Source organism: Heliangelus exortis, chromosome 9 (assembly GCF_036169615.1).
Source record: "Heliangelus exortis chromosome 9, bHelExo1.hap1, whole genome shotgun sequence".
NCBI lineage: Eukaryota > Metazoa > Chordata > Aves > Apodiformes > Trochilidae > Heliangelus > Heliangelus exortis.
The window spans coordinates 1651481-1679195 of NC_092430.1; the positions used below are offsets into that span (position 1 = coordinate 1651481).

The 27715-nt window shown below is 58.9% G+C and overlaps 1 protein-coding gene across 1 annotated transcript; it reads left to right on the top strand.

Annotated features, from left to right (window-relative positions):
• Nucleotides 1-2009: 2009 nt before the first annotated feature.
• ETV5 (ETS variant transcription factor 5) lies at nt 2010-17140 on the top strand. Its single transcript, XM_071751608.1, has 13 exons — nt 2010-2182; nt 2741-2877; nt 2994-3081; nt 3244-3291; nt 3394-3444; nt 8458-8587; nt 9331-9591; nt 12275-12534; nt 13201-13260; nt 13692-13760; nt 14094-14263; nt 15087-15188; nt 15309-17140. The coding sequence occupies exons 2-13, from the start codon at nt 2833-2835 to the stop codon at nt 15528-15530; spliced, it is 1506 nt and encodes a 501-aa protein (XP_071607709.1). The 5' UTR covers nt 2010-2182; nt 2741-2832; the 3' UTR covers nt 15531-17140.
• Nucleotides 17141-27715: the final 10575 nt, after the last annotated feature.

Below are 27715 nucleotides of genomic sequence, written 5' to 3' on the forward strand. Positions count from 1 at the left end.
CTGAGCTGGGGACATGGGAGCCCCAGCCCTGTCCCCCTGCTGTGTGCATGGCTGTGGCTGCATGGGCACGGTGTCTGTAGCGTGGTGCAGTGTTGCTGTCTGCTCCTGGGGCCTTGCCTCGAGTAAAGATGGTGATGAAACGGTGACTGCCTTGGTCCTGGCTGTGCCAGAGCTCCCCGTGGCAGGCCTGGGGGTCCTCAGCCCTGGGAGGTGGAAGGTTTCAGTGGGATGTGGCTGCTTTGGGGCTGGGGGGGGGGGACATTCTCAGCAGCAGCGTGATGGGAGGGTTGCTCTGCAACTGGCTAAATTTGGAACCTGGCTTTTTGGTTTTTTTCTTCTCCTTCGTGGGGTCTAAATTTAGCAGGCCCAGTCACCAGCCCCCTTCTCAGCTCCAGCTCTCCAGGGGCTTTGGGTTTTCTCTGGGGCCTCTCACCCGCCGTGCTCACCTCCCACCTCCTCTCCCCGTGCAGCCCCGGGGGTGCTGGGGTCACCCCTGTCCCAGCCAGCCTGGGGCTCACTGGTTGTGCCCAGCTCTGCACTGACCCCCTTGTTCTCCCCACTTTGCTCCCTGGCCCAGGTTTTGCCACCCTCTCGCTCGTGTGTCAGCTGCTAATTTTACCAGGGATGATTTAATCCCTGCATGCAGAGGGGAAGTGAGAGCAGCAGCACCTGCAGAGCCCCCTGGGAGTGTTCCCCAGGAGGCAAGGACACCCTGTGCCCTCTGCAGCCTCCTCTCCCTGACACGCAGGCACCCGATGGGGGGGTGCATCCTGGCGTCCCCCCCTCCCTCCCCCGAGGGACACGCTGGGAAAGGGGCTGCCTACCAGCACCAGCAGACCCTACAAGCTCAGCAGTGCCCCAACATCAGCAGAGGAATTCCCACCAGCAGCCTGGAGAGGTACTGGGCAGTTGTCCCGAGACACCAGAAAGCCCGTGGCCTGAGGCTGAAGGTTTCAAACTGGTGAGGACAACCTCCCGGGATCCGAGCAGGAGGCTCCTCCCCGAGCTGAGCAATCTCCCTCGGTTTTCCCTTCTCCAGCAAGAATTTCGCAGTCTCATTCTGCAACAACGTGAGGCCTCCACACAGCTCGTTTATCCTCTGCTGGATCCCCCGGGAGCAGGCACCAGCACACACCAGCACACACCAGCACTCCCAGTTACAGCTGGGGAAACAGAGGCACTCGGCAGCTCGCTGCCAGGCTGGGGCTCTGGCAGTCCCCCAGCTCTGTGGCTCTGTCCTGACCCCATTCTCAGTCCTCTAAGCAATTTCCAGCCCTGCAAGTGCTGTTCCCGAGCCTGCTCTGGTGGCCAGGGCAGCCTTGGGAACCATTTTCCCTGTGGCCTCGAGCAAGGAGCCCTTCCCAAAGACAACCCCAGCCCCGGGGCTGCCTGCCTGCGGGCCACAGGCTGCGGGACCTGGCACTCGGCTGTGGGTTAACCCCGGGCCCGGAGAGTGACCCGCGTGACACCGCCCTGCAAAACCACCCCCCGAAAAGGCAGAGGGACCCCACGGCATCGGCAGAGGGGACCCGTGGCCTGTACAGAGGGACCCGCAGCCTGTGCTGGGGGACCCCGTGGGGTGCGAGGCCCGGGGTCGCTTCCATCGGCCGGGCCCGCGGGCTGGGGGGGTTCTGAGGCGCGGGGTGGGCGCCTCCCGCCGCACCCGACCCCCTGGGCTGTGCCCCCCGACCTCCCAAGGCCGCTCTTCTCGAACGGGCCGCGGCCCCTTTAAATCCCGCACTGCCCCCGCCCCAGCCGCAGCCTCTTTCCCCTTCTATTTTTTTATGAATGAAAAACGTTCCGGGCGGGGCCACGCAAATCGCTTCTCTCCCATTGGCTGCCTCCGCCCACGCCCACCCCGCCGGCCTCAATGGTGCTCGGCGGAGGGGCACGCGGGCGGGCGCGCGGCGGCGGCGCAGCCAATCAGAGGCGGCGGGCGGCCGAGCGGCGGCTTCCCATTGGCCGGCGCCGAGGGTAAACAAGCGGCGGGGGCGGGGCGCGGCGGGGGCCGCTGGCGCGGGGCTGCGGGAGGCGCAGAGCGCAGCGCCGGACCCGGCGAGGAGCGGAGCTCGAACCGAGCGGACCCCGACCCGAACCGGCCCGCGGCGCCGGCACCGACCCCGCCGCTCGCCCTCGGCTCGCCCCGCTGCGGCTGAGCCCGAAACAGCGGCGTCCCGGCCGGGTAACGCGGGGCCTCGGCGGTGCGGTTTGCGGCGCAGGCTGGGGTGGGGGCGGTGTTTATGAATGGCGCTGGCCGCGCGGTGTGAATGGCGGGGGGCGCGCGCGAGGCAGGCGAGCGAGAGCGCGCGCGGGAGGAGGGAGGGGGAAGGGGGAGGGGAAGGAGGAGTTTATGAATGGGGCGCGCGGGGCGGCGTGGGACCAGCCCCAGCTGGACCGCGGTGCGGTTCTGCAGTGCGTGGTACCGGACAGGGCGGGGGAGGGGAAGGGAGAGAGAGAGTGAGAGAGAGAACGCGGCGGCCGGGGCGAGGGAGGCGAAGCGAAGCGAAGCGTCCGAGGTGCCGGTCCAGCCCGGTCCGGCACGGGCTGCCTCCTCCCGCTCTTACGACGCGTGATGTCACGGCCGTTTCTATAGAAATTGGGTGACATCACGAGCCAGGAGCCGCGACCCGGCACGGCAGGAGTGGGCCGGCTCCCCGGGAGAGGCGCGGTGTTCCTGTACCCCCCCCCTCCCCGAGCCAGATCCAGGGGACGTCCCTGACCCCCTCCTTTTTTCCTCCAGCCGTGCACCTGTCGCAGACCCGCCGGGACCCCCCTCCCTTGGCCGGCGTCCATGCTGAGCGGGCCGGGGGCACTGCCCGCCTCCCCCGCACCATGGACGGCTTCTACGACCAGCAGGTTCCCTTCATGGGCCCCGGGGTAAGTTTGGCCTCTGCCCCTCTCCCAGCTCCCTCTGGAGCTGCCCCCGTGCTGGGGGAACCCCCTCTCGTGTCCCTGGGGAGCCTCCCCAGCCCCTCTCGCCCTGGTCCTTGCAGAAGTCCTGCGCAGAGGAGGCCCGAGGCCGTCTGGGGTCCGATAGGAAAAGGAAATTTTTGGAGACGGATCTAGCCCATGACTCGGAAGGTAGGCAGGGCTGGCCCGGCCCGGCCCGGCCCGGCTGGGGCCTCCTGGCTGCAGCCCGGGAGACCCTTCCCCTCGGGTTCGTTGGTTTAGAAATAATCCTGTGAATAATGGCAGTTGTATTTATTCTTCTGGGGAGTGCATGAGTCTTTCACTCTGTTCCAGAGCTCTTCCAGGATCTCAGCCAGCTCCAAGAGGCCTGGCTAGCTGAAGGCAAGTCTTCCCCTCTGACTTTAGCTGTGAAAAATTTATCTCCGAGCACCTTTTTAAGAACCTAAAACGCCATAAAGTTACTTTTTGTTTCTGCTTTTTCAGCTCAGGTTCCCGACGATGAACAATTTGTCCCAGATTTCCAGTCTGACAACTGTAAGTGATTGTTCTGGTTTTTGTTCTCGGGGAAGGGGGAAATATTTGGGTGCCCGTGCATAAACCTCGTGCTGGCTTTGGAGCTGCTTCCTCGGGAAAGCAGTTGAGCCTGAAAAATCGTGGGCTCGTTGCAGAAAGCACGTGTGGTTTGGGTTCATCAAGATGTAACTTGCAATGCCCCGTCCTTTGTGTGAAGGGGGGGAAATCGCAGCCAAACGCAGGGAGGTATCTCCAGCTGATCTCGGGGCTTCTCCGAGTCTCGCCGCTCCTCGGTAGCGATGTTGATTTGCTTATAAACGCTCCTTTTCAAGTGGTTCCGAGTGCTCCTCGCCGGGCTCCTCGGTTAGCCACAATCTCTGCAGTTTCTGGAGCTTTTTCCCGTCCCAGCCCAAGCGCTGTTGGCAGCAGCCGAGCCGAGCGGTGAAACTTGAGCCGCTTTAAGCAGCGTTAATCACTGAAAGGAGGGCAGTGAAAACGCAGCCCCTCTTCTTGCATTGCATAAGAGGAGGGAGAGAATTGGGCCGGAACCGGGCTCGCTTGCCGGGACGCTTTAGCAGGCAGGGCAGGGGGTGCTTAATGGGCTGTGATGCCTCTGCCTGGCCAGGGGTGGAAGGGGAAGAAGGAAAGGGGGGGGTGTGGAATCAGGATGTTTGGAATCGTTACCTGGTAAACAGAAGTAGTAGCTTGGTGTTGGTGGCTGGTTTTGGGGTGGTTTTTTTTTCTGCTGCTGAGCCAGACAGCTCCAGAACTTAAAGGAAATCAAATTTAGCCTGCAGTCGAACAGATTTTTCATTCCAGCTTTGTCACAGCATGCAGCCAGGGTATCTTCTACAGTAAATGCATGTTAATTATTGCTCTTTGATTACTTCTGAGTGGGAAGCTTGCCATTAAACTGTTTCAGACAGCCCAAGTTTCAAACGCACCTTTTTTTTTTTTTTTTTTTTCTTCCCCCCCTCATCTCCCCTGAGATAAAAGGCAAGCCCAGAGTCAGCCCCAAACTGGGTGTTGACACCACAGCTCAGCCCCGCAGCTCTTGCTCGGAGCGGTGCAAACTGCAGCGTGCGTGGGAGGGTGGCTTGTTGAGCTGGAGCTGTTTCCAGTGCCTTTTGGCTGTCTCTTGTTTCTTTGTAACCTGAAGAGCTCGGAGAGGAGAGGGGAAGTTTTCAGGGCGATGCAGAGGAAGAATGTTCTACTGACCTGCTCGACCTCTGCAGCCCCCGGTGTTCAAGTGACTTTGTCACCCGAAAGGAAATCTCCCGGCATGATTCCCCACTATTTAACCTTCCTTAACTTGCCAGAGGGGAGAAAGCAAAGCTTTCCCTGCCTGTCATGCAGAGGGCTGTGCTGGCTGAGGTTGGGGAGCAGGGGGAAAGGGACCCCTGGTGCTTCTGGACCAATGCTGGAGAGAGTTGAAAGAGGAGAGTCTCTGGTTTACTGCTTTTTGGCCCCGTCTTCTCCTTTTGCTCCAGTTTTGAGCTAGAGTGTGTGGTGTGAGGGGAAAAAAAAGAAAAAAAACCCACAAAAGAGGGATGAATGTGGTGCAGCCCCCCCCTCCTGCACCCAGGTTTTGCTGGAGGGGATGTGCTCCTGGGGGTCACAGGGGGGTTCAGTGCCTGTGAGCTCCCAGGGGGAGGTAAATCCTTCCCTAGTCCCTAAGCATGTTTCCCAGCACGTTTCCCTGCTGCTCTCTTTGCTCCAGAGCAAACCAGCTCCTGCTCTGTGGCCCTGGCATTCCCAGGGCCAAACTCCTCCAAATGAGCCCTGTGTTGTTCTCAGCTTCTGGACCAATGCTGGAGAGAGTTGAAAGAGGAGAGTCTCTGGTTTACTGCTTTTTGGCCCCATCTTCTCCTTTTGCTCCAGTTTTGAGCTAGAGTGTGTGGTGTAAGGGGGAAAAAAAGAAAAAAAAACCCACAAAAGAGGGATGAATGTGGTGCAGCCCCCCCCTCCTGCACCCAGGTTTTGCTGGAGGGGATGTGCTCCTGGGGGTCACAGGGGGGTTCAGTGCCTGTGAGCTCCCAGGGGGAGGTAAATCCTTCCCTCGTCCCTAAGCATGTTTCCCAGCACGTTTCCCTGCTGCTCTCTTTGCTCCAGACCAAACCAGCTCCTGCTCTGTGGCCCTGGCATTCCCAGGGCCAAACTCCTCCAAACGAGCCCTGTGTTGTTCTCAACACCCCGAGCAGCAGGAGGCTGGATTTGGTGGTTTTAAGCTGACTGGAGGAGCAGCAGATCTTCCTGGGAAGGCAAGGAGGTTGTGGGGGACTCCTGCAGAGCTCACTGTGCTGTAGCCCTGGCTGGGCTGTTGGGGTTTTCGGGTGACACAGTGCTGGGCAGAAGGGTGTATGTACAATGTTATATCTCAATATTTTTTTTTTTAATAACTGGGAAGTGATGGGGCAGATCAAACATCACAAGAAGCTTTGCCTTTTTCAGGGGTTTCCTCTCAGGGAACTTGTGACCCCTTGCACAGGTGGCACGTGGCTGAAGCCACTGGCAGGACCCAGAGCAGTTTTTTTTTTTTTTTACACACCGAAATGAAAGCAGAAACTTTAATTTCTAGGGAAGGATGGTTTGAACAAAGGGAAGCAGGAGCCTGGTGTCTATTTCTGGCTCTTCTCCTGGGGTGACCTTGGGTCCATCCTGTAATGCTGGGGCATGGAGGGGCAGGCAGGCAGCGTGGCTCCCAGGTGGCAGCTTGAGCAGGTGCCAAGGTGCCAAACGGTGGCTTTGTCACCTTTCCCTTGGCTCAGGCTGTGGGTGCTGCCAGCAAAGCCAGCATCCCCCAGGCTTGGCCTCTCTGAGGCTCCATCATGCTGGTGGTTGGGGAGAACCTGCCCAGACCCCCAGTGGGGGATTTATCAAGGTCCCAAACAGCTTTGGAGTGTCACCTTTCCCATGGGACACCTCTTGGCTGAAGGTTGACATTTGGGACATCTGCAGTTAGCGGGTGGTGCAGTACTTGGGGGGGGATTCCCCTGGGCCCCCCATCTTTCCCTCTGCTCGTGTCCCCGTGTCTGTCCATCCCCAGGGGCTTCATCGGCCACCCTGGGGAGCTCTTGCTGCTCCCGTGGCTCAGCCCCAGCATGGGTGTGCTGAGGCGTGTTCTCTGGCCCCATCTATAGTTAAGTTCTTCCTTCTGCCTATTTTTATATTTTCTTTTTTTTTTTTTAGCTTTTTAATTGCGGTGCTAAACACAAGACCGGAAAGGTTAAAAGCTCCCGTGTGCCTCTGAGGTGCTGGGGCAGGGCATCCCCTGGGCCTGGGACCCAAAACCAGCTCCATCCCCCTGAGAGACACCCACCCACCCACCCAGGCTCTCCTGGCCTGGCACTGAACTTGGCAGCCAGGGCAGTGCCAGCCGGCCCCACGCTGTTTGTGTGAGGAATCCAAACGTTTCACCAAGTCTGGGCTCAGCCAGCTGGGCTCTCTTAGGATCTTCAGCCTCGTTTCCCTTTTCTTGAATGGCAGTACTAAGCTCTGGGGATATTTTTTTTTTTTTTTTCCTTTTCCTTTTTTTTTTTCCTCCCCCTTCTCCAGTTGCATGAATGGAGCGCTCCAAATTGTTTGTGAATGGAGGGTGGTGCCCCTCTCGGAGACTTTTTTTTTTTTTTTTTTTTTTTTCAATGAATAACCAGATCCCATTGTACCGCTGGTGGAAAAACAACCGCCCCCAAGAAGAGGGAGCCTGTTTGGGGAGGAACATGCCCTCAGCAGGCAGCTGGAGCCCTTCCAAGCCTGTTCCCCTCTGCTTTCCCCTGGCTCTCAGGGCTTTGCTGCCGCCGTGCTGGCCCCCGTTAGGGCTGGAAATGCTGAGAGAGGCAAAACTTCAGTGGGGGTGAGGAGGAGGAGAGGGATAAATCCGGCTCGGGAGCAGGGGGAAGGTGTTGCTGGGGGGCTGTGCTTGCCTAGTGCTGGGCTTCGTGTTTCAGATCCTCCTCTGACAGGGGTGGTCTTTGGGGGAGGGGGGGGGGGGGGTTTATGCTCTTGGTATCAGCTGCGCTGGGCCCTTGTGGGGGAAGTAAAAGGGGGAGTCGGCAGCTCTTGAAAGGTTTTGATAAATTAAGGGAGCAGCTAATTACCTGGCAAGCTGTGAACAGTTGTCTTGGAGCTATTTGCTCCTCTCTGCTGTAGCTGGGCTGTGTTTAGACTTTGCACGAAGTTAATACCACTTCCGATTGGTCTTGGCTCTCCTCTGCAGGCACTGTTTAGGTAAAGATCTCTGAGGTGCTTTCCCTTTCCTAGAGCGCCTGCTTTTAGAAATTAATTAGGTTAAGCACATATCACTTGGTTTAAAAATTATTTATAGCGAGTGGGCTTGGGGTGCTGGGAAGGGTTTGGGTTTAGTGGGACATTTTCCACTTGAACTCCTACAACTGGGGGGGACCCCAGGACTGGGTAACCTTGGAGCACCTTGGCTGGGGGGAAGCTGGATCCCATTTAGCCACTTCCTGACTCTGTGGTCAGCGAACTGGGAGCTGGGTTTGCCCCTGTGAGGGGTAAGGAGGTTGCTGTGTCCTGCTTACAAACTCTGGGAGCTCCAGGCTGACGAGCCCCCCTGTTTCTCACCCTGCAGCTCAGGAAGGCAGCCTCTGCCCAGGCTTGTCTCCCCTTGCTGTGGGGCTTTTGGCCCAGCCTAGGTGCTGTGTCTCATCCGGGGTTGTTTTCAAGCTGCCTGTTCCTCTCCCCCAGCCCTTGCTCTGGCCTCTCGTGCCAGAGTGCTGTTCCCAGCTTGGATCCCGGTGGTGAAACCATTCCCCCTCCATCCTCCCTGGGCTGGAGGGGCTGTCCCAGCCCTCCCAAAGCCCCCCCCTGCCACTCTGCCTGAGCCCCCCCCAGCACATCAGGGGCTGCTGGGGCATCACCCTGCTCCGCCTCGCTTGCCCCGGGGTCCCGCGGGTTTCTGTTGTTCAGCACCTGGTTCCTGAGCAGAGAGCACCCCTGGGGATGCCCCACGGGTGACATCCCGTGTGGAACCCTGCGGGTGAGCCCTCATCCTCCTGCTCTGTCTCATCGCAGTGGTCCTGCATGCCCCACCTCCCGCAAAGATCAAGCGGGAGCTGCACAGCCCTTCCTCGGAGCTGTCGTCCTGCAGCCACGAGCAGGCTCTCTGTGCCAGCTACGGGGACAAGTGCCTCTACAACTGCTGGTAAGGTGGTGGGAGGCAGATCCCGGGCTCAGAGCCCCCCTCCCCTGGGCTCAGAGCCTCAGACCCCTGCCCCCCCCTGGGCTCAGAGCCTCAAGAGCCGCCCCCCTGGGCTCAGAGCCTCAGACCCCCCCCCCCCCCCATGTGCTCAGACGCCCCCCCCCCCCCCCCGTGCTCAGACCCCCCCCCCAATGTGCTCAGACACCCCCCCCCCCCCCGAGCTCAATTCCCCCCCCTGAGCTCAAACCCTCTCCCCTGGGCTCAGTTCCCCCCCCCCCCGGGCTCAGACTCCCCTCCCTGGGCTCCGGCCCCCCCTCCCCCGGGTTCACCCCCCCTCCCCCGGGTTCACACCCCCCCTCCCCCGGGCTCAGACCCCCCCTCCCCCGGGCTCAGACCCCCCCCTCCCCCGGGCTCAGACCCCCCCCTCCCCCGGGCTCAGACCCCCCCTCCCCCGGGCTCAGACCCCCCCTCCCCGGGCTCAGACCCCCCCTCCCCCGGGCTCAGACCCCCCCTCCCCCGGGCTCAGACCCCCCTCCCCCGGGCTCAGACCCCCCTCCCCCGGGCTCAGACCCCCCTCCCCCGGGCTCAGACCCCCCTCCCCTGGGCTCAGACCCCCCCCTGAGCTCAACCCCCCCCCCCCTTCCTGGGCTCGGACCCCCCTGGGGGACACACACTCCTCCTCTGCCCCCCGGAGGTGTCCTTGTCCTCCCCGCCGGGGCTCTCAGCCCCTCTCCGTGCCCCCGCAGTGCCTATGACAGGAAGCCCCCCGCCGGGTTCAAGCCATTAACGCCGCCCACCACGCCGGTGTCCCCCGCCCACCAGGGCTCGGCCCTGGCCCCGGCTCCGGCCCCGGTCCCGGCCATGCCCGCAGCTGCCCCCGGGGCGGCCCTGGCCCCGCACCCGCTGCAGGAGCAGAGGCAGCAAACCTTCGCCGTGCCGCGGCCTCCTCACCCACCCCTGCACATGCCAAAGATGATGTCTGAAAACCAGTTCCCTCCAGAGCACAGGTGAGGCCCGAGGAACCGCTGGCATCCCCCAGGGACTGGTGGCCTCAAGCTGTGTGTGGGGAGGGGGCTGCCTGCCCGCTGGTCCCTGTCCTGGCCTTGTGGACGATGCAGTGGGAACCGGTGTGGCAAAACCTGGGAGATCTCCTGGCTGCTTTCTCCCCACGAGGCAGCTCCCTGCTGACAGGGACCAAGCTGACAGATCCCTGCCCCTCGGGACGGGTGAGGGTGGCAGAGGCCTCTGTCCCCGCAGTGATGGGTGCCAGGGATGAGTCGGGGCTCCTGCTCTCCTCTCCCACCCCCTGCAGCCCTCTGAGCTGAGCCCTGCCAGGCTGGGGAGCTGGGCACATCCCTGTCCTGTCCCTCAGCATCCCTGGGCTGAGACTCAGACCTTCACCCAGGTGCATGGCCAAGCATCTCCGTGACTTCTGGGGCTGTGGAGGGAAAAGCCCTGCTCTGCTCTTCCTCTCCAAGCTGTGGCTTTATCCCCAGGGGCTTTGCCAGTCCATTCCCTCACCCCAGCTTTGCTCGTGCTAGTGGTAGGTGGCAGGGCCCAGGTCACAGCTGTCCTTGCTTGTGGCTTCCTGGCATTGGGGTGTCCCGCTCGGGCTTGGGGATGTGACATCCCAGTAAAAGCCATCCAGGGAAGGCCTCGAGATGCACTCCCAGGAGGTGAGCATCCCATCCATCCCTCCCTGGCAACGCAGGGATCAGCTCGGGAGCGACCTTCAAGCTATGCAGGGGGGTGTCTGGCCAGGGCCCCAGAGGAAGTGCAGTGCCAGCACATGGCTTGGGTTTCACTCAGGAAGGGCAGAGGGACGCAGCTCGGAAATGGAGTAATCCCAACCCAGCAGCTGGGAGGGCTCGGGTTACTGAGCCAAATGGTTCCTGGGCAGGGCCAGAGGAGCTGGGGGTGCAGATTGCCTTTCAAGGTGCCAGGAGAGTGAGGGGATGTGGCAGCCCCCCCTGGAGATGATGGTCCCTGACAGCCACCCCCCTGGAGATGATGGTCCCTGACAGCCACTGTGGAGATGATGGTCCCTTACAGCCACCCCCTGGAGATGATGGTCCCTGACAGCCCCCGTGGAGATGATGGTCCCTTACATCCACCCCATGGAGATGAGGGTCCCTGACAGCCCCCCGTGGAGATGATGGTCCCTGACAGCCACCCCCCTGGAGATGATGGTCCCTTACAGCCACCCCCTGGAGATGATGGTCCCCTTACATCCACCCCCTGGAGATGAGGGTCCCTGACAGCCCCCCCTGGAGATGATGGTCCCTTACAGCCACCCCCTGGAGATGATGGTCCCCTTACAGCCACCCCTGGAGATGATGGTCCCTGACAGCCCCCCCTGGAGATGATGGTCCCCTTACATCCACCCCCTGGAGATGAGGGTCCCTGACAGCCACCCCCTGGAGATGAGGGTCCCTGACAGCCACCCCCTGGAGATGAGGGTCCCCTGACAGCCACCCCCCTGGAGATGATGGTCCCTGACATCCACCCCCTGGAGATGATGGTCCCTGACAGCCACCCCTGGAGATGATGGTCCCTTACAGCCACCCCCTGGAGATGATGGTCCCTTACATCCACCCCCTGGAGATGAGGGTCCCCTTACAGCCCCCCCCCTGGAGATGATGGTCCCTGACAGCCCCCCCTGGAGATGATGGTCCCTGACAGCCACCCCCTGGAGATGATGGTCCCTGACAGCCCCCCCTGGAGATGAGGGTCCCCTGACAGCCACCCCCCTGGAGATGATGGTCCCTGACAGCCCCCCCTGGAGATGAGGGTCCCCTTACAGCCCCCCCCCTGGAGATGATGGTCCCTGACAGCCCCCCCTGGAGATGATGGTCCCTGACAGCCACCCCCTGGAGATGATGGTCCCTGACAGCCCCCCCTGGAGATGAGGGTCCCCTGACAGCCACCCCCTGGAGATGATGGTCCCTGACAGCCACCCCCTGGAGATGATGGTCCCTGACAGCCACCCCCCTGGAGATGAGGGTCCCTGACAGCCACCCCCTGGAGATGAGGGTCCCTGACAGCCACCCCCTGGAGATGAGGGTCCCTGACAGCCACCCCCGTGGCAGAGAGGGTGTGCTGGGGGCTCCAGCCTGCAGTGGCAGCCCCCATGGCCAAAAATAGTGGTGCCTGCCATGCGGGGCAGGGTTTAATCCCAGCTGCACAGGCAGATTAGTGAGGGGCTGGGGCTGCTGAGTGGATTTGGCTTTGCGTAAGCACCAGCCTGAGTGCAGCATCCCTCGGGCCCACGGCTCTGCCCTCCTGCCCTGGGGGTGGATTTTACCCGGTTTTACCCCTTTGCAGAGATTTTTACTCTTGTGGGGTGGGCTTTTGCCTCCCTCTCTTTTGTCTTTTTACCCCCTCTTCTGTCTTGCCTGCTCTCACACCTCGGGGCTGCTGTCACCCCAGGCGTGGTGACTCCACCGATGGGGCCATCCCACTGCTGGGAGGGGGACAGGGGTCCCCAGCACCCTGCCAGGTCCCCACAGGAGTTCTGGTGGTGGCTGTGCTCCTGAGGAGCCGTCCCAGCCTCCCGTGTGACGGACACCAGGACACCACGGGCTGAGGGCTCCCGGGCTGGCGTGGGGAGCCCGTGGGACGCTGGCAGGGTTGACCCCCCCTTCCCTTCCCCTTTGCCCCCCGGGGGTAACGCTGTGTCCCTCTCCCCAGGTTTCAGAGGCAGCTGTCAGAGCCCTGCCACCCCTTCCCCCCTCAGCCCGGGGTGCCTGGGGACAGTCGCCCCGTCTACCACCGGCAGCTCTCGGAGCCCCTGGGCCCCGCTGCCCCCCGCCCCCCTCAGGGATTCAAGCAGGAATACCATGACCCCCTCTATGAGCACGGGGGCCCTGGCCTGCCTGGCCCCCCCAGCCATGGCTTCCAGCCCCCCATGGGCATCAAGCAGGAGCCCCGGGACTACTGCATCGACTCAGGTGGGTGAGGGTCGGGGGAGAGGTGGGTGATGCAGGGGTTGGGGATGGGTGACACCAGCAGAGTCACCTCTGGCACCCTGGGGCTGCCTGGCACCTGCTGCTGCTTCTCCTGGAGTGGTAGATGATTTCTTTCCTTTTCTCATTTGTTTTTTCTTCCCTCTTTTCCAAAGCCCCAGGGGGAGTGGGCGGGTGGGTAGAGGGGCATTCTGCCAATGCTGTGCCATAGCCAGGGGTGCCCTATGGCAGTCAGCAGGTCCCCCCCCTGCTGCCCTGGCCTGGGGCCAGCTGTGATTTCTGGCTGCTCGACCCCATCCTGGAAAAAAAAAAAAAAATCCTCTAATCGCCTTAGGACCTAAAAATACCCTGACCTCGGGATGGAGGGTGGCATGGCCAGGCAGATGGCAGAGGGGACATTGTGATGCCTCCCTTCCCGAGGGGCCTGACTTCTGTGGCAACCCATCTCATTCCAGTGACACCCCCTCTCCCTCTTTACAAACATTGCTGCTTGACCCCAAAGCTGGGTGTGGGGGGTTAAGGGTGGGTGCAGCACCCTGGGGGTGCTGGCTGGTGGGGAGATGCCCGGGCTTGGCCACAGGATGTTTTGAAGAGGGGGAGGGAAGATGGTGGGAGCTGTGTACATCCTTCAGGCTGTTGTCTCCCTCACAGAAGTGCCTAATTGTCAGTCCTCATACCTGCGGGGGAACGTCTTCCCCAGCAACCACGATGGTGAGTCAGCCATTTCCCCCCTTCCCCTCCCAGGTATCCCTGCTGTGTCCTGTTCTGCCCCTCCCCTGGGGTGGGCAGACACCCCTTAAAGCTGGCAGGGTGCTGGGTGCCTTGAAAACACCCGTGGGACCCCACCTGCCAGCAGCACCCGCCCCGTGGGCAAAGCCAGGGCTGGGCTAATGCAGGATCCCACAGGTCTGCTCAGAGGGGTTTGGTTCCCCCAGTTCCTTGGGGTGAGGGGGGAAAGAGGGAAAAGAGGGGGTGCTCAGCTGTCAGACTGGTGCTGTGCCACCCAAGTCACGGGGATGGGGCTGCTGCCTGTGCTGGGAATGGGGTGTTGGTGCTGGAGTGAGCCAAGCCAAGGGGTTTTTGGGGTCTGGGCAGGGTGGTGGATGGGTTCTGTGCTCACCTTGGGGTCTTTTTCCCCTTAGGATTTTCATATGAAAAAGACACACGATTGTATTTTGATGACACGTGCGTGGTACCGGAGCGGCTGGAGGGTGAGAATCCCTGACCCAGGGAGCATGGAGGGAGATTCAGGACCAGGCTTCCCAGGGGGTTGGGGCTCCACAGCCAAGCTCTGCTGGTGCAGTGCTCTTGAGAGCTGCCCAACATTGTCCCTCCTGGCCTGCTCAGCATCACCACTGTGCCCTGAGCCCCCACATCTCACCTGCCTCCCACTCCATCCCCAGCACCTCTCTCCCTTCTCCAGCTCTGACTCTGCCCTGGGTGGGTGGAGGGGGGGTTCCTGGCACAGGGGGGGTGGTCCTGGCGTCATTGTGTTTGTCCCCCGTGGGCTGGTGCTGAAGCAGCTGTGTTTTTGGTGTGTGCAGGTAAAGTGAAGCAGGAGCCCACCCTATACCGGGAGGGCCCTCCCTACCAGCGCCGTGGCTCTCTGCAGCTCTGGCAGTTCCTGGTCACCCTCCTGGATGACCCTGCCAATGCCCACTTCATTGCCTGGACTGGACGGGGCATGGAATTCAAACTCATCGAGCCCGAGGAGGTAGGGGGTGAGGGGGGAAGGTGGGGGTGCCCGGGGTGCTGGAGCCAAGGCTGCGTTCCCAGGGTGGGTGTGGGGGGAGAGGCTGGAACCATCTCGTGCAGCCCAGGAGTGCACAGTCACACTTGAAGCAAAACACGTGTCTGGGCTCCCAGCAGCTTTAGAGGGCAAGAAGGAAAAGCAGGCTGCCTGCCTGCTGAGCAGTTGTGGAAATTTGCCTCTTCCTCTGCCTCCTGCCACGGCACACGCTCTGCTCCCCGAGCTGCCAGCCCCACCGCTCATCCCTGGCTCCATCCCTCCCTCCATCCCTCCTCCCGAGCTGCTCTGATCCATCAATCCAGCTCCCCGGGGGTGGCTCCGTGTGGCTCTGCAGAAGGGGTGACACAGAGGAAGAAGCAGTTTGGGGAGTAATTGAAAGCAGCTGCAGCCCGAGCTGCGCATTGTGGGTAATTACCCATAATATCTCTTACGCCGCGGATGGAAATTGTGGTTTTTTGAAGCGGTTTTTTTGGCAAGCTCCCTTAATCAAACATCTTTTGATTCAGCCCCTGGGTTGGCAGTCGGCTGGAGCTTGGAGATGGAGCATTTATTGCAGCAAGCTCCAGCCCCCAGAAATCATAGAATCATGGAATGGGGCGGGTGGGAAGGGACCTTAAAGCTCATCCCAACGCCTCCCACCAGCCCAGGGTTGCTCCAAGCCCCATCCCACCTTCAACGCTGCCAGGGATGGGGCAGCCACAGCTTCTCTGGCCAACCAGGGCCAGGGTCTCACCACAGGAGCCCCTGCCCCACATTTTGGTCTTGCTGAGTCCTGTCTCCCCTGCAGGTAGCCCGGCGCTGGGGCATCCAGAAGAACCGTCCCGCCATGAACTACGACAAACTCAGCCGCTCCCTGCGCTACTACTACGAGAAGGGCATCATGCAGAAGGCGAGTGGGAGGGGGTGAGGGGTGGGACTGTCCCCCCAGGCACCTCGGGGCACTGCTGGCTTCTCCTTCCCCCGGGGGGGTGGCGGTGCAGGGCACCTCTCACGTCCCTCCTGCCTGCAGGTGGCTGGGGAGCGGTACGTCTACAAGTTCGTCTGCGACCCCGACGCCCTCTTCTCCATGGCCTACCCCGACAACCAGCGTCCCTTCCTAAAGACAGAGCCCGACTGCCCAGTGCCTGAGGAGGAGACGGTGCCCCTGACACACTTTGAGGACAGCCCGGGTTACCTCCTGGAGATGGATCCCTGCAGCAGCCTTCCCTACGCCGAGGGCTTCGCGTACTGACTGCCGGCGGGCACAGCCACGAGCGCTGCCACCTCCACTCTGGGCAAATATGGTTTTGTAAAGAATACTACTTTTTTTTTTTTTCTTTTTTTTTTTTTTCTTTTCTTGCTGTTTGTAAGGTGGAAAACAACCAAACAAAACCAACGGTGGGCACGTCCTCAGATTGGAGGAATCTCAAACGCCCAGGGTGTGACACCACCCAATTCCCACCCTTGCTGTCCAAGGGCTTGTGCATGGGACTGCCCGTGGCTGGCACCTCCCGCCGAGCATCACCGGGATGTTCTGGGGCAAAGACACTCTCTCTGAGCCTGGCCCCATCCCCTGAGGGGGAGGTCGGCTCCAGCAGTGCCCCGGGGCTGGGCTGAGCTGGCGTTGGCCACCTGGCAAGTTGTCAGACAATCTGCTTTGCATCCGGCACGATGATCCGATCCGATCCGACCCGCGTAGCTGCCTTGTGTGGTGGAAAGGGCTTTGATTTGCACAGAGGAGGGATGTGGGGGGGCTGCCTGGGCCAGCACCCCGGGGCTGATGCCTGCTGCATCTCACCCCAACCCCCAGGAGCCTTCTGCCTTCTTCCCAAACCGCCCCCCATCCCCGGGACAGAACCTGCTCTAATGGTTTCCCAGCCTCTCCCCGCTTCTCTCCCTGCCCCTCACTTCTCCCCAGCTCCAGCTGTGGGCCATGGGTTGCATTTCAGGGGAGGAGACCCTGACACTATCTCTCCCTCCCCCCACCCCTAGTCCTTTTTTTTTTTTTTTTTTTTTTTTTCCCCTGGATGTTTTAGGGGCAGGGGGGGGAGGGGGGGAAAGGTTTCTAAAGTGTTTTTTGTAGATTTTTTTGTATTTTAAGGCAAAGCTATATTTTGCAGCCCGGCTGCTGTTGCTGGGGCCCCTGGGGGGACCCCCTTTGGGTTTTTTGGTGACATGCTTGCAGGGGGAGCCCTGGGTGCCCACAGCTCACTGGGATGCCTGCCGAAGTAATCTGGTCCACTCCATTTCACCCCTCCAGTCCTCTTTTCCTGGGGCAGCCAGGGCCAAACCATGGTGCCAGCTCAGCTGCATTCTCCCCCTGCTCAGCATGGCCTGGGAGCTGGGCTGGAAGGCTGCAGGGGGCCAGTCATAGGGGGTGGTCCCTAACCCCCCCCCCCCCTTCCCTCCAGCTCCCCCCCTCCCTGCTGCTCCTCCTGACACTCCTCTGCCACTCGTATATCCATACCTGCCCCTCCCTCCACTGGCTACATGTTTTTGTTGTAAATGCTGTATAGGAAGTTTTGTTTTGGTGTTTTTTTTTTTCTCTTCCTTAGTTGTTAGCTTTGGTTGGAAATTTTTTTTTTTTGACAGATTCATTCTTTTGGGTTTTTTTTTGGTTTTTTTTTTTTTTTTTAGGAAGTATGAAGATTAACTCTGGGTAGACTGGGTTGCTCTCCCTGCAGGGAGAGGGTTTGGTTGGAGGAACCCCACCTTAGGGACAGGGTTTTTAGCAGGTCTACAGTGCAGAAGGGGTTAATCTGAAGACTGATTTGAACTCTTTACTCAAGCAGGGCTGTGTATCTCCTGCAAAGCTGCGTTACATTCTGTACTGTGTACAATAAAGGATCTTGCTTTCTGTTCCTCCCTGCCTGCTTTGCCTGTGTCAGGGGATGCTGCCTGAGCTGGGAGGGAGCCTCTGGAGCTGCTTTTTGAGGACACATCTGCTCTGGGATGCTGATGGGATCCAGCCCAGTGCTCCCAGCACGTGGGGCCACGTGTCCTTTTTAGGAGCTGGGACCAGGTGGGTGTCCAGGGATGGCCTCTTCCCAACCCTGGGATGGGGCAGCTCTCAGGTCTGGATGCTACCAATGTCCAGAAGGGAATTCTCTTCAAATGGGGCAGTTTAATATTGCCTCATCCCCAAGGTTTCTCAGCAGGTGGATCCAGTTGCCACTCTCTCCTTCCCTCCCCTCTGGGAACCTGAGTCCCCCAACACCAAGCAGGGCTAAAAGCTGATGGAAACCTCTTGGGATGTGTGGCTGGAGAGGAAAGCTTCTCCTGGACCCATTTCTGGACTGGGAAAAACACCCAGCAGGGTCTGCAAAAGGCTGCAGGAGGGCAGGGGGCTGCTCTGCAAGTCCTGGACTCAGTGGAAGGGGCTGTGTTTCCCCTGGAGAAAAGCTCAGGCACCCTGGAGATGGTCTTTTTTTTTTTTTTTTTTTTTTTTTTTTTTTTTTTTTTTTTCAGCTGGTCAAAGCAGCAGCAAAGCTGTGGTGTCCCCCAGCCCCACGCAGGGCAGTGGGGACACCAGTGGCTCTCTCTCCTCTTGCAGGGGGGCTCCCCAGCCCAGCCAACCTCCATCCCTAGGGGTGGCAGGGGAGAGATTCAGAGTCCTTATTTGCCATGATGCTCTTTTGTCCATTCCTGGCTGCTGGAGCTGCTCTTCTGCTTTGATCATGCCCAAAGTTTTAGGCTGAGTGGGGAGGGATGGCTGGCTCCTCTGCAGGGTGAAGCAGTGTTCCTTCCCTCTCTGAAGCCTTCCAGAAGTTAAATCACCTCTCAGCCCCTGCAGGCCTCTCCTCACATGCCCTGGGGAGCTCCTTGGTGCCTTCCAAAGGATGCTCAGGGAGGTTCTGCTGTGTGGGCAGCATCTGGCAGCAGGGAGACATCCTGGGGGGAAGGAGCTGGGGGGCAAGTCCCCCTCACCCTGCCAGGGGCTGCACCAGCATTGCTGAGTCCCTGCACCCACACTGGGCTCTCCAGTAGGGTGAACCCCACCTCAACCTGGCCATAAAGCCATATCATAGCCCGTGCCAGCCTCCCAGCCCCATCCCTTCTTTCCAGGGCTTTGTCCTCTGCCTAACAAAAAAACAAAACAAAACAACAAACAAGTCAAAGAAGAGAGGGTGCAAGAAAATCTTGCGGGTGAGCTGAGCTCCAGACGATGCTCAGTAATCCCATCTGGAGGAGGATTGTAGCAGGCTGAGTCCTGGTGCTGAGGATGGGGAATTTGGGGCCACCGGCAGCACCGCCGGCACCACAGATGGGCTGGGGCAGCAGGACCTCAGCCTCTGGCACCACGAGTTGTGGGACCAGCTGTGGGCACTGAGGATCAGCAGACACAACACAGCTTTTCCAAGCCTTCACCGAGCAGCTTGCCAAGCCCCAAGCCCACCAGCCCAGCAAATCCCTGCAGGGAGCTGGGGGCTCCAGGAGCAGCCCAGAGGTCAGGGATAGGAAAAGGCTCTTATTCTGTCTCTTTTTTTTTTGTCTCTTTCAGCCCATTAGTGCAGGACAAAAGGGTTCAGATCTTATCTTGATACCACCCTGGCTTTTAAGTGGCTTCCAGAACTTGCTCCTCCTCCGATCCTGCTGTACCTTGCACCTCTCCTTTGGCTGCACACCTGAGGCTTTTGCTCCACGCAGAGAGGATGGAGCTGCTGGGCTGGACGGTCCCACTCCTCCCCTCCCTGATGGATGAGCCCCAGCATCCTGCCTGCAGCCCCAGGGATGGCACCAGGCACCTTCCTGCACACCCCCTGCCCCAGCAATGCCAGGGCACAGACCAAGCCCTCCTTGGCCATGCTCTGGTGTGTGCAGTGGGAGCCAGGCCTGGGGGCATCACTGCTGCCACCTCTACTTCTTTCCAGCACCAGAAATACCCCGGGCCACCAGTTTCATCCCCAGGACCAGCCACCTTGGTCCCCTCCTTGTCTGCTCCCCTGCTCCCTCCCCAGCTCCTGGGGAGGATGAAGAGGAGTGAGTAGAGAGGGTGGGAAGGACAAAGCAGCATTTTTGGAGAAAATTCAGCCATCCAGGCTTGGCAAAACCCTGCTGCTGCTGATGGCCCCTCTGACTTTCCCCATCAGAGCATCCCCCTCCCAGTCAGGGGGCAGCACAACAGGACTCCAACGGGATGAGGTTCAAGAAGGCCAAGTGCCAGGTCCTGCACTTTGGCCACAACAACCCCATGGGGAGCTCCAGGCTGGGCACAGAGTGGCAGAAAGGGAGCTGGGAGTCTGGATTGCCAGGAAGCTGAAGAGGAGCCAGCAGTGTGCCCAGGTGGCCAAGAAGGCCAATGGCATCCTGGGCTGGCTCAGGAACAGCGTGGCCAGCAGGTCCAGGGAAGGGATTCTGCCCCTGTGCTCAGCCCTGGGGAGGCCACAGCTTGAGTCCTGTGTCCAGTTCTGGGCCCCTCAGCTCAGGAAGGAGATTGAGGTGCTGGAGCAGGTCCAGAGAAGAGCAAGGAGGCTGGGAAGGGATCCAGCACAAGTCCTGTGAGGAAGGGCTGAGGGAGCTGGGGGTGTTGAGGCTGGAGAAGAGGAGGCTCAGGGGAGACCTCATCACTCTCTCCAACTCCCTGAAAGGAGGTTGGAGCCAGGGGGGGTTGGGCTCTTTTCCCAGGCAACTCTCAGCAAGACAAGAGGGCACAAGAGGTCTCAAGTTGTGCCAGGGGAGGTTTAGGTTGGACATGAGAAAGAATTTCTTTCTGGAGAGGGTGCTCAGGCATTGGAATGGGCTGCCCAGGGAAGGGGTGGATTCTCCATCCCTGGAGATATTTCCAAAGAGCCTGGATGTGGCACTCAGTGCCATGGGCTGGGAACCACGGGGGGAGTGGATCAAGGGTTGGACTTGGTGAGCTCTGAGGTCCCTTCCAACCCAGCCAGTTCTAGGATTCTGTGACTATCAGTAGCTCAGGGTGAACCACACTGTGTGACAGTGTCTGAGTGCATAAGAAAAAGGGAGCTGGTCTTGAGTGGGGATAAACCTGTTTCTCCTACTTTCTTCTCTCTAAAGTCTAATCATGTGCACCAAGCTGTGCCCTCCCTGCACTAAGAGCTGAGTTTTACATCATAATCCAGAAGCTGTTCAAGTGAGAGGTGAAAAATTATTTGGAAAAGGGGAGCCCCTAAATGGGAGAACATTATTTCAACCCTCTACACATCCATAATTCTCTGAGTGCATTTCTGCTCCCCCTGTCTCAGGAGGCTGTGGCTGGGCTGAAATACCTTCAGAAAGCAACAGAGATAGATTAAGGTCTGCAGCAGCTCTTACACAGGAGCATAAAAATAGCCTTGAACATCCATCTGGAGCAGGATTTGTGGCTCAGGAACTTCACATTTAATAGCCCACGATGGAGCTTTCCATCCTCGACTGGAAGTGCATTTTTGGGAAGTGTTGTTACCACCCTTTCAGCTCCTTCCTGGGAGCAGCCAGGGGGTGCGTGGTGGGCAGCAGCAGCAGCAGCAGGAGGGGACACATAGAATCCTAGAATCCTAGGGGTTGGAAGGGACCTCAAAGATCATCTAGTCCAACCCCCCCTGCCAGAGCAGGGCCCCCTAGAGTACATCCCCTAGGAACGTGTCCAGGTGGGTTTTGAATGTCTCCAGTGAAGGAGACTCCACAACCCCCCTGGGCAGCCTGTTCCAGGGCTCTGTCACCCTTACAGTAAAAAAATTTTTTCTGATATTCAACTTGAACCTCCTATGCTCCAATTTACACCCATTACCCCTTGTCCTATCACTGGTCACCACTGAGAAAAGCCTAACTCCATCTCCCTGACACTCACCCCTTACATATTTGAAAACATTGATGAGGTCACCCCTCAGTCTCCTTTTCTCCAAACTAAAGAGACCCAGCTCCCTCAGCCTTTCCTCATAAGGGAGATGTTCCACTCCCTTCATCATCTCAGTAGCTCTGTGCTGGACTCTTTCAAGCACTTCCCTGTCCTTCTTGAACTGAGGGGCCCAGAACTGGACACAATACTCCAGGTGCGGCCTCACCAATGCAGAATAGAGGGGGAGGAGAACCTCTCTTGACCTACTAACCACACCCTTTCTAATCAACCTTTCACATCCCCTGTTCCTTTGCCCCTCATGGTGGCCTCATGGCTGGGCAGTGCAGGGGGTGGGTGCAGCTGCTGCCTGCCCTGGCCAAGGGCACATTGCAGCAGCTCCTCTCTTCCCCACCTCTTCCAGAGCTCCATTTACTCACGGGGTCGCTTTGGCTTTTAAAGCCCTGGAGGGACAGAGCTGTGAAGCCAACTGCAGCAGGGCTGAGCTCCAGAAAACAAATTAAAAAAATTGAGCCCATAACGGAAAAGCGTGGACCCCCCCACTCCACCCCTCCAGCTCCCCTTGGGCTCTGCTGCCACCCAGGGGTGTGCGGGGAGGCACCCGCAGGTCCCCCCGCATCGGGCTGGCACCACCTCGTGGGGACCCATCCCCTGCTCCGCGGGCACCCTGCGCTCCCGGGTGCTGGAGGTTACACCCACGGGCCGGAGCACGCGTGGGGCGGGCAGGGCTTCAGCTCAGCCCCTCCGCCGGGGGTTTTGGGGCTGCTTTAGGTTAGGGGCAGGCTGACTTTCCCGGGAGAGGGGGATCGCTGACTCCGAGTCTGCCGCTCCCGGGTGGGCTGGAGGGAGAGCACGGGAAACACCTTCAGGTGTGTCCTGGGCTGAGAGGAGCAGGAGGGAGGTGCCGGTGATGATGGGAAGCGGCTGAGCCGGGGGGGAGAGGAGCGGCTGGGTCCGGTGAGCCGGGTGGGTCCGGTGACCCAGATGGGTCCGGTGACCCAGCTGGACCGATCACAGGGCTCCTGCCCATGGTGCTCGCTATAAAAGGGCTCCCAAGAGCGCTCTCTGAGCCTTTCTTGCCTGGGTTGAGGTCTTCTGCTCCTGCCTGCTGCTCCTTTCCTCCCCGCAGAAGGACACCGGGGCCAGGTTGCTTTCTACCTGCTCAAGTTTGGGGTTTTTTTCCCGACCTTAACGTCTCTCTCCATTATTCCTTTTTTTTTTCTTTTTTCCTTTTTTCCTTTTTTTTTTCCTTTTTTTCCCTTTTTTTCCCTTTTTTTCCCTTTTTTCCCTTTTTTCCCTTTTTTCCCTTTTTTCCCTTTTTTCCCTTTTTTCCCTTTTTTCCCTTTTTTCCCTTTTTTCCCTTTTTTCCTTTTTTTCCTTTTTTTCCTTTTTTTCCTTTTTTTCCTTTTTTTCCTTTTTTTCCTTTTTTTCCTTTTTTTCCTTTTTTTCCTTTTTTTCCTTTTTTTCCCTTTTTTTCCTTTTTTTCCTTTTTTCCCCCTTTGGGGGAAAACCCCCCTTGGGGGTTATAGGTTATAGGGGTTATAGGGACACCATGGGGTGTAGGACACCACCGTGGTGCTCCCCGTGGTGGCACTGGGAGGAGCTTGAGGTGGCATCTGGAGGGACATGGTCGTGGTACCCAATGGTGCCACCACTGCCCCAGTTACTGCTCTATGGTCACAACCCAGAGGTGATTTGGGGGGATGTTTGAGGGGTTTTTTTGGTGGCTTTTTTTTTTATTATTAAAAAAACCCCCGTTACTCTCACGTCTTCTGCATGTGTTGCAGAAAGAGAACATTTAATGCTTTGTTTTGTGTGGTTTAAATTCATTTTGACTTCTATAATATGTTGTGATTGGTTGTTCTGCTTTGGGGGGTTTTTTGGTCCCCCAATCCCTGGGTTATAGTTATCTGAGTGATATAAAAGACACTTCTGTCAGAAAATTCATCTCTTGGGGCCTTTTTTGGTTTTTTGGAGGGGGGATATTGATAAAGGAGGGGGTTGGTTGTAGAGGGGGGTGTGGAACTGACCCCAGGATGCTGTTCTCAGCCCCATTTCCCCATGTTTCTAGCCCAAACTGGGAAGGATGGGGTTGGGACACAGGGGTTGGGGGGGATGCAGCTGTGGGGCTGACAGTGGGGACATTTCCCAGGGTGAGACCCCAAGGGGTATCCCCAGGGCAAGGGGTGTCCCTGGGGCTGTGCTGGGTGCATGTGTGCACACCCATGGCCCCCCAGCCCGGGTGCTCTGGGGGTGCTGGAGCAGAAATGGCCTCGCTGGGCTGGGGGGGTGGAGGTGGGCATGGACACCCCCCCGTTGGGACCCTCCGAGGGGCTCCCCTGCCCTGGAGCCCTGAAATGATCATTCTGGTGGGGTTCCCAGCAGTGATTGTCAGGAGGCTGCTGCCAGCACAGGGGGTGGGATGGGTGCAGGGTGCAGGGAAGGGAACTTCATGCTCGTTGTCTGCTGGGTGCTGCTGCTTTTCCCTTCCTGCTTGTGAGGGATTTTGGTGTCAGGGAGGGGGGGTCGTGTTGTCCTCTGGTGTCACAGTCGGTGCCTGGCACTGCTCAGCTTGTGTGGATGTGGAGATGGGGGCTCCTAAACCCCTGGGGCTGTCTCTGGGGAACTCAACCCCCTCGGCTGAGGGGAGAGGAAATGAAAAGAGAAATTCTTCCTCAGCCCCAAATCTCTTTTCCTCACAGGTCCCAGTGCAATCCCTTTCCCCAAGAACCTCCTGGCAGTGGCCAAGCCCCCCCTGAAGCAGCTGCTCCCCACAGCTCCCCCCAGCACTTGGATCCATCAGGCATCGGCAGGAGGAGCCCCAGCTCAACACCTCCTTCCAGCACTTTATCTTCTTCATCCAGGTGAGTTGGGGTCATTTCTCCTGCAGCTCCTGGAGATCTCTGCCTTCTCTCTCCCTCTCTCTGCTTCCTTTGCTTCCCCCCAGAAGGAGACACAGGGCACCCCTCTAGCTGTGCCCTACACAGACTGCAGTGCCCGTGTCACTGCACGACTGCAGCCCAGAAAACCAACCAGATCTTGGGCTGCAGCAAGAGAAGTCTGGCCAGCAGGTCGAGGGAGGGGATTCTCCCCCTCTACTCTGCTCTCCTGAGGTCCCACCTGGGGTTCTGCATCCAGTCCTGGAGCCCCTGTTAGCAGAAAGCCCTGGAGGTGCTGGAGTGTGTCCAGAAAAGGGCCAGGAGGATGCCCAGAGGGCTGGAGCAGCTCTGCTGTGAGGACACTGAGAGAGTTGGGGTTAATCAAGCTGGAGAGGAGAAGGCTCCAAGGAGACCTCATTGTGGCTGGGGAAGGAATTTTGAGGATGTCAGGGAGTGAAATGGGGGAATGGATCCAAACTAGAGGAGGGGAGATCTGGATTGGATGTTAGGAAGAAGTTCCTCCCCATGAGGGTGGTGAGAGCCTGGCACAGGTTGCCCAGAGAGGTGGTGGAAGCCCCATCCATCCCTGGAAGTTTTTAGGGCCAGGCTGGATGTGGCTCTGAGCAACCTGAGCTGGTGGGAGAGGGGGGTTGGAACTGGGTGAGCTTAAAGGTCCCTTCCCACCCTGACAATTCCGTGATTCCATGTCCACACCACTGCTCTTCTAGGGAAGGGAGGGATTAAAACCTCAGGATTTGTTACTGCTTGTTCCTGCAGGGGTCAGCAAAGCAGTGCGGAAATCCCAGGGAATTTCTGCGCGGGGAACAGGCTCAGTCATTTCCTGAGAGCAGCGCTACCTCTGGGGGAAAAGCCTTTAAGTTTTATATTCCCAGCCGTGAGGGAGGAACGTGGTGACGTGTCCAAAATGTTTTCAGGGCGAGAAAAACGATTTCCGGTCCTTGGAAGTCTGCAGAGGAGCTGAAGAAGTTCCCAGGAAGCCTCCCTGTGTCCCTCTGCTTTCTCAGCCACTGCTCTGCTGTCTCTGGCCCCTTTGCCCCAGGCTCCTCACCCCACAGGGCAGCACCTCTGAAGTCAGATGCTCCAGAAATGCTGCAGCTCTGAGGTGTGATGGTCCCACCAGTTTCTTGGGCTGGTGCCTGGAGCTCCCCCAGGGAAGTGTGGGACACCTGGAGCTGGGAGGGAAAAGCTGATGCTCCCTCCCTGCAGCTTCCTCTGCTCCTTGCATCCTGTCCACAGAAACGAGGGGGCTGCAGCTCCAGGAGCACTCCTGGGCTTGAAACTTCCCTTTGAGGGGAGTTGCTTCTTTAGGAGATCCAGTGCTTGCCGATGGATCTATTTCTTTTTATTTATTCATGTATTTATTTTTGCTTTTTTTTTTTTTTTTTTGAGTGCAGCGGTTGCTGCCTGGGGGGGGGGGGGGTTCCACAGCTCAAGGGGTAAATGGGGAGCATTAGCTGAGAGCAGGAGGTGCAGGTCAGGCTCCTGAAGCTCTCTGCTGGGTTTTGCTGCAGCTCAGCTGGCACCCATGCTGGAGATAAACAGCATTCCCATCACTTCTTGCCTTCAGGACTGTGCTGACACAGAAGGTATCTCAGGCTGGAGCACCAGCCAAGTCAGTTGATGCTTGCTTGCTGCAGAAACCTGCAATAATTAACTTAATTCAGATGTCAGTGCCCTCTGAGGCTGTTGGGTTAGTTGAGGAGTGAGGAGCTGAGTCCTGGAGGGAGTGGGAACCTTCATCTCCCAGCAGCTGAGCCGTAGGTTCCTGCAGGTGCTGGAACAGAGGTTGGGATGCACCCTGGGCACTGTAACCCTGGCCAGGCAGGGTGGGAGGGAGGTCACCGTGTCACTGGGGGGCAGCTGAGCCCATCCAGAGCCAGCTCTGGCCATTGTGTTTGAGCATGGGCTGTGCAAACAGCACTACGTGCTGGGCCAGGGCTGCCCTCGCCACTTCTTCCTGGCAGCAGCAGGCTGGGGGTTCAGAGGGACAGATCCAGGTCCAGAGTCTACGTGTGAGGAGAGCTGGGACACACCAGGGGGATGAGAGGGGCTGGGGGGACCGTGCTGTGGGCTCAGGAGCCTGGGGCTGTGGGGCAGGGGCAGAAGGGATCATAGAATCCTAGAATCCTAGAATGGGCTGGGTTGGAAGGGACCTCAGAGCTCATCAAGTCCAACCCTTGCTCCACTCCCCCCGTGGTTCCCAGCCCATGGCACTGAGTGCCACATCCAGGCTCTTTTGAAATAGCTCCAGGGATGGAGAATCCACCCCTTCCCTGGGCAGCCCATTCCAATGGCTGAGCACCCTCTCCAGAAAGAAATTCTTTCTCATGTCCAACCTAAACCTCCCCTGGCACAACTTGAGACCTCTTGTGCCCTCTTGTCTTGCTGAGAGTTGCCTGGGAAAAGAGCCCAACCCCCCCTGGCTCCAACCTCCTTTCAGGGAGTTGGAGAGAGTGATGAGGTCTCCCCTGAGCCTCCTCTTCTCCAGCCTCAACACCCCCAGCTCCCTCAGCCTCTCCTCACAGGATCTGTGCTGGATCCCTTCACCAGCCCAGTTGCCTCCTTTGGACCTGCTCCAGCACCTCAATGCAGGAATCCTGGGGGGATGTGGGGGAGCAGCAGAGCACAAACAGCTCCTTTCCTTCCCTGGAGCACAGGCACTCTGTCTCTGCACCATCTCTTTCATCCTTTCCTCCTGCTCTGCTGTCTCTCAAGTGCTTTCTCATCTTGCTCCTGGGCCTGGGGAGCTCTGCAGGGTCTGGGAGCACATTTGGCCCAAGGTGCTGCCCAAACACAGTCCTCCCAAAAACCAAGGAGCTGAAGGAGGTGGGGATGAAGCCACCCGGGTGCTGGGGGGGTTTTACCAAGCCCCCCAGGGGGGACTCTCCTGCATCCCTCAGAGCAAGGGTTGTACCTCCAAAGCCTGATGGTTGTGGCTCAGTGAGGGACAGGGCTGTGCCTGTATGGGAAGGTCCAACCCCCCCAGCACAGAGTCAGGAGGCCACATACCAGCTCTTTGCAGGTGTTGGGACATCCCCTCCTCCCCAAACCCTGGCTGGGTTGGGGGTGTTTGCTGAGCAAGCAGCTGCTGTTTGCACAGAGGGGATTCTTTAGGCTACAGCTGGCTTGGACTTTGTTCCAGGGATCAGGTATTACAACCTGTGCCACCCTCACCTCTGCTACCTTGGCTTTGGATCCCTTGCTCTGCTGGGGGTCAAGGGAATGACCTTCCTCTGAGCCCTTCATTTCTCTCTTCAAGCTTCTTTCCTTCTTCAAGCTTCTCCTCTCTACCTCCTGCCCCAGGACACCTTGGATGGGCTCCTCTTCCACCCGCCCCAAAGCTGGAGAGGGTGGATGCATCCTTGGGTGCCTCTGGGATGCTGTGAGGAGGAGAGAGCTGATATTTAGGAAAACACCTCTTGGTTTGCTAAAGGAGGCTGAGGGAAAGGCAGATGCCAGGAGCAGGAGCCAGGAGCTTGCAGGTGAATATTCCCACAAGTGGTTCCTGCAGCAGGGTGGGCTCTGGGCAGCTGCTCCCTGCTGGAGAGATCCGTGGGGATGGGAGCCCACGGGAGACACTTGCCCACTGAGGCTCAGACGTTCCAGCAGCTGGGAAGCAGGGAGGAACGGGATAGAACCACAGAATGGTCTGTGGAAGGGTCTATAGAGAGCATCCAAGTACTTCAGGGACTGGAAAGTGCTCTCAGGTCTCCCTGGAGCCTTCTCTTCTCTTTTCTCCAG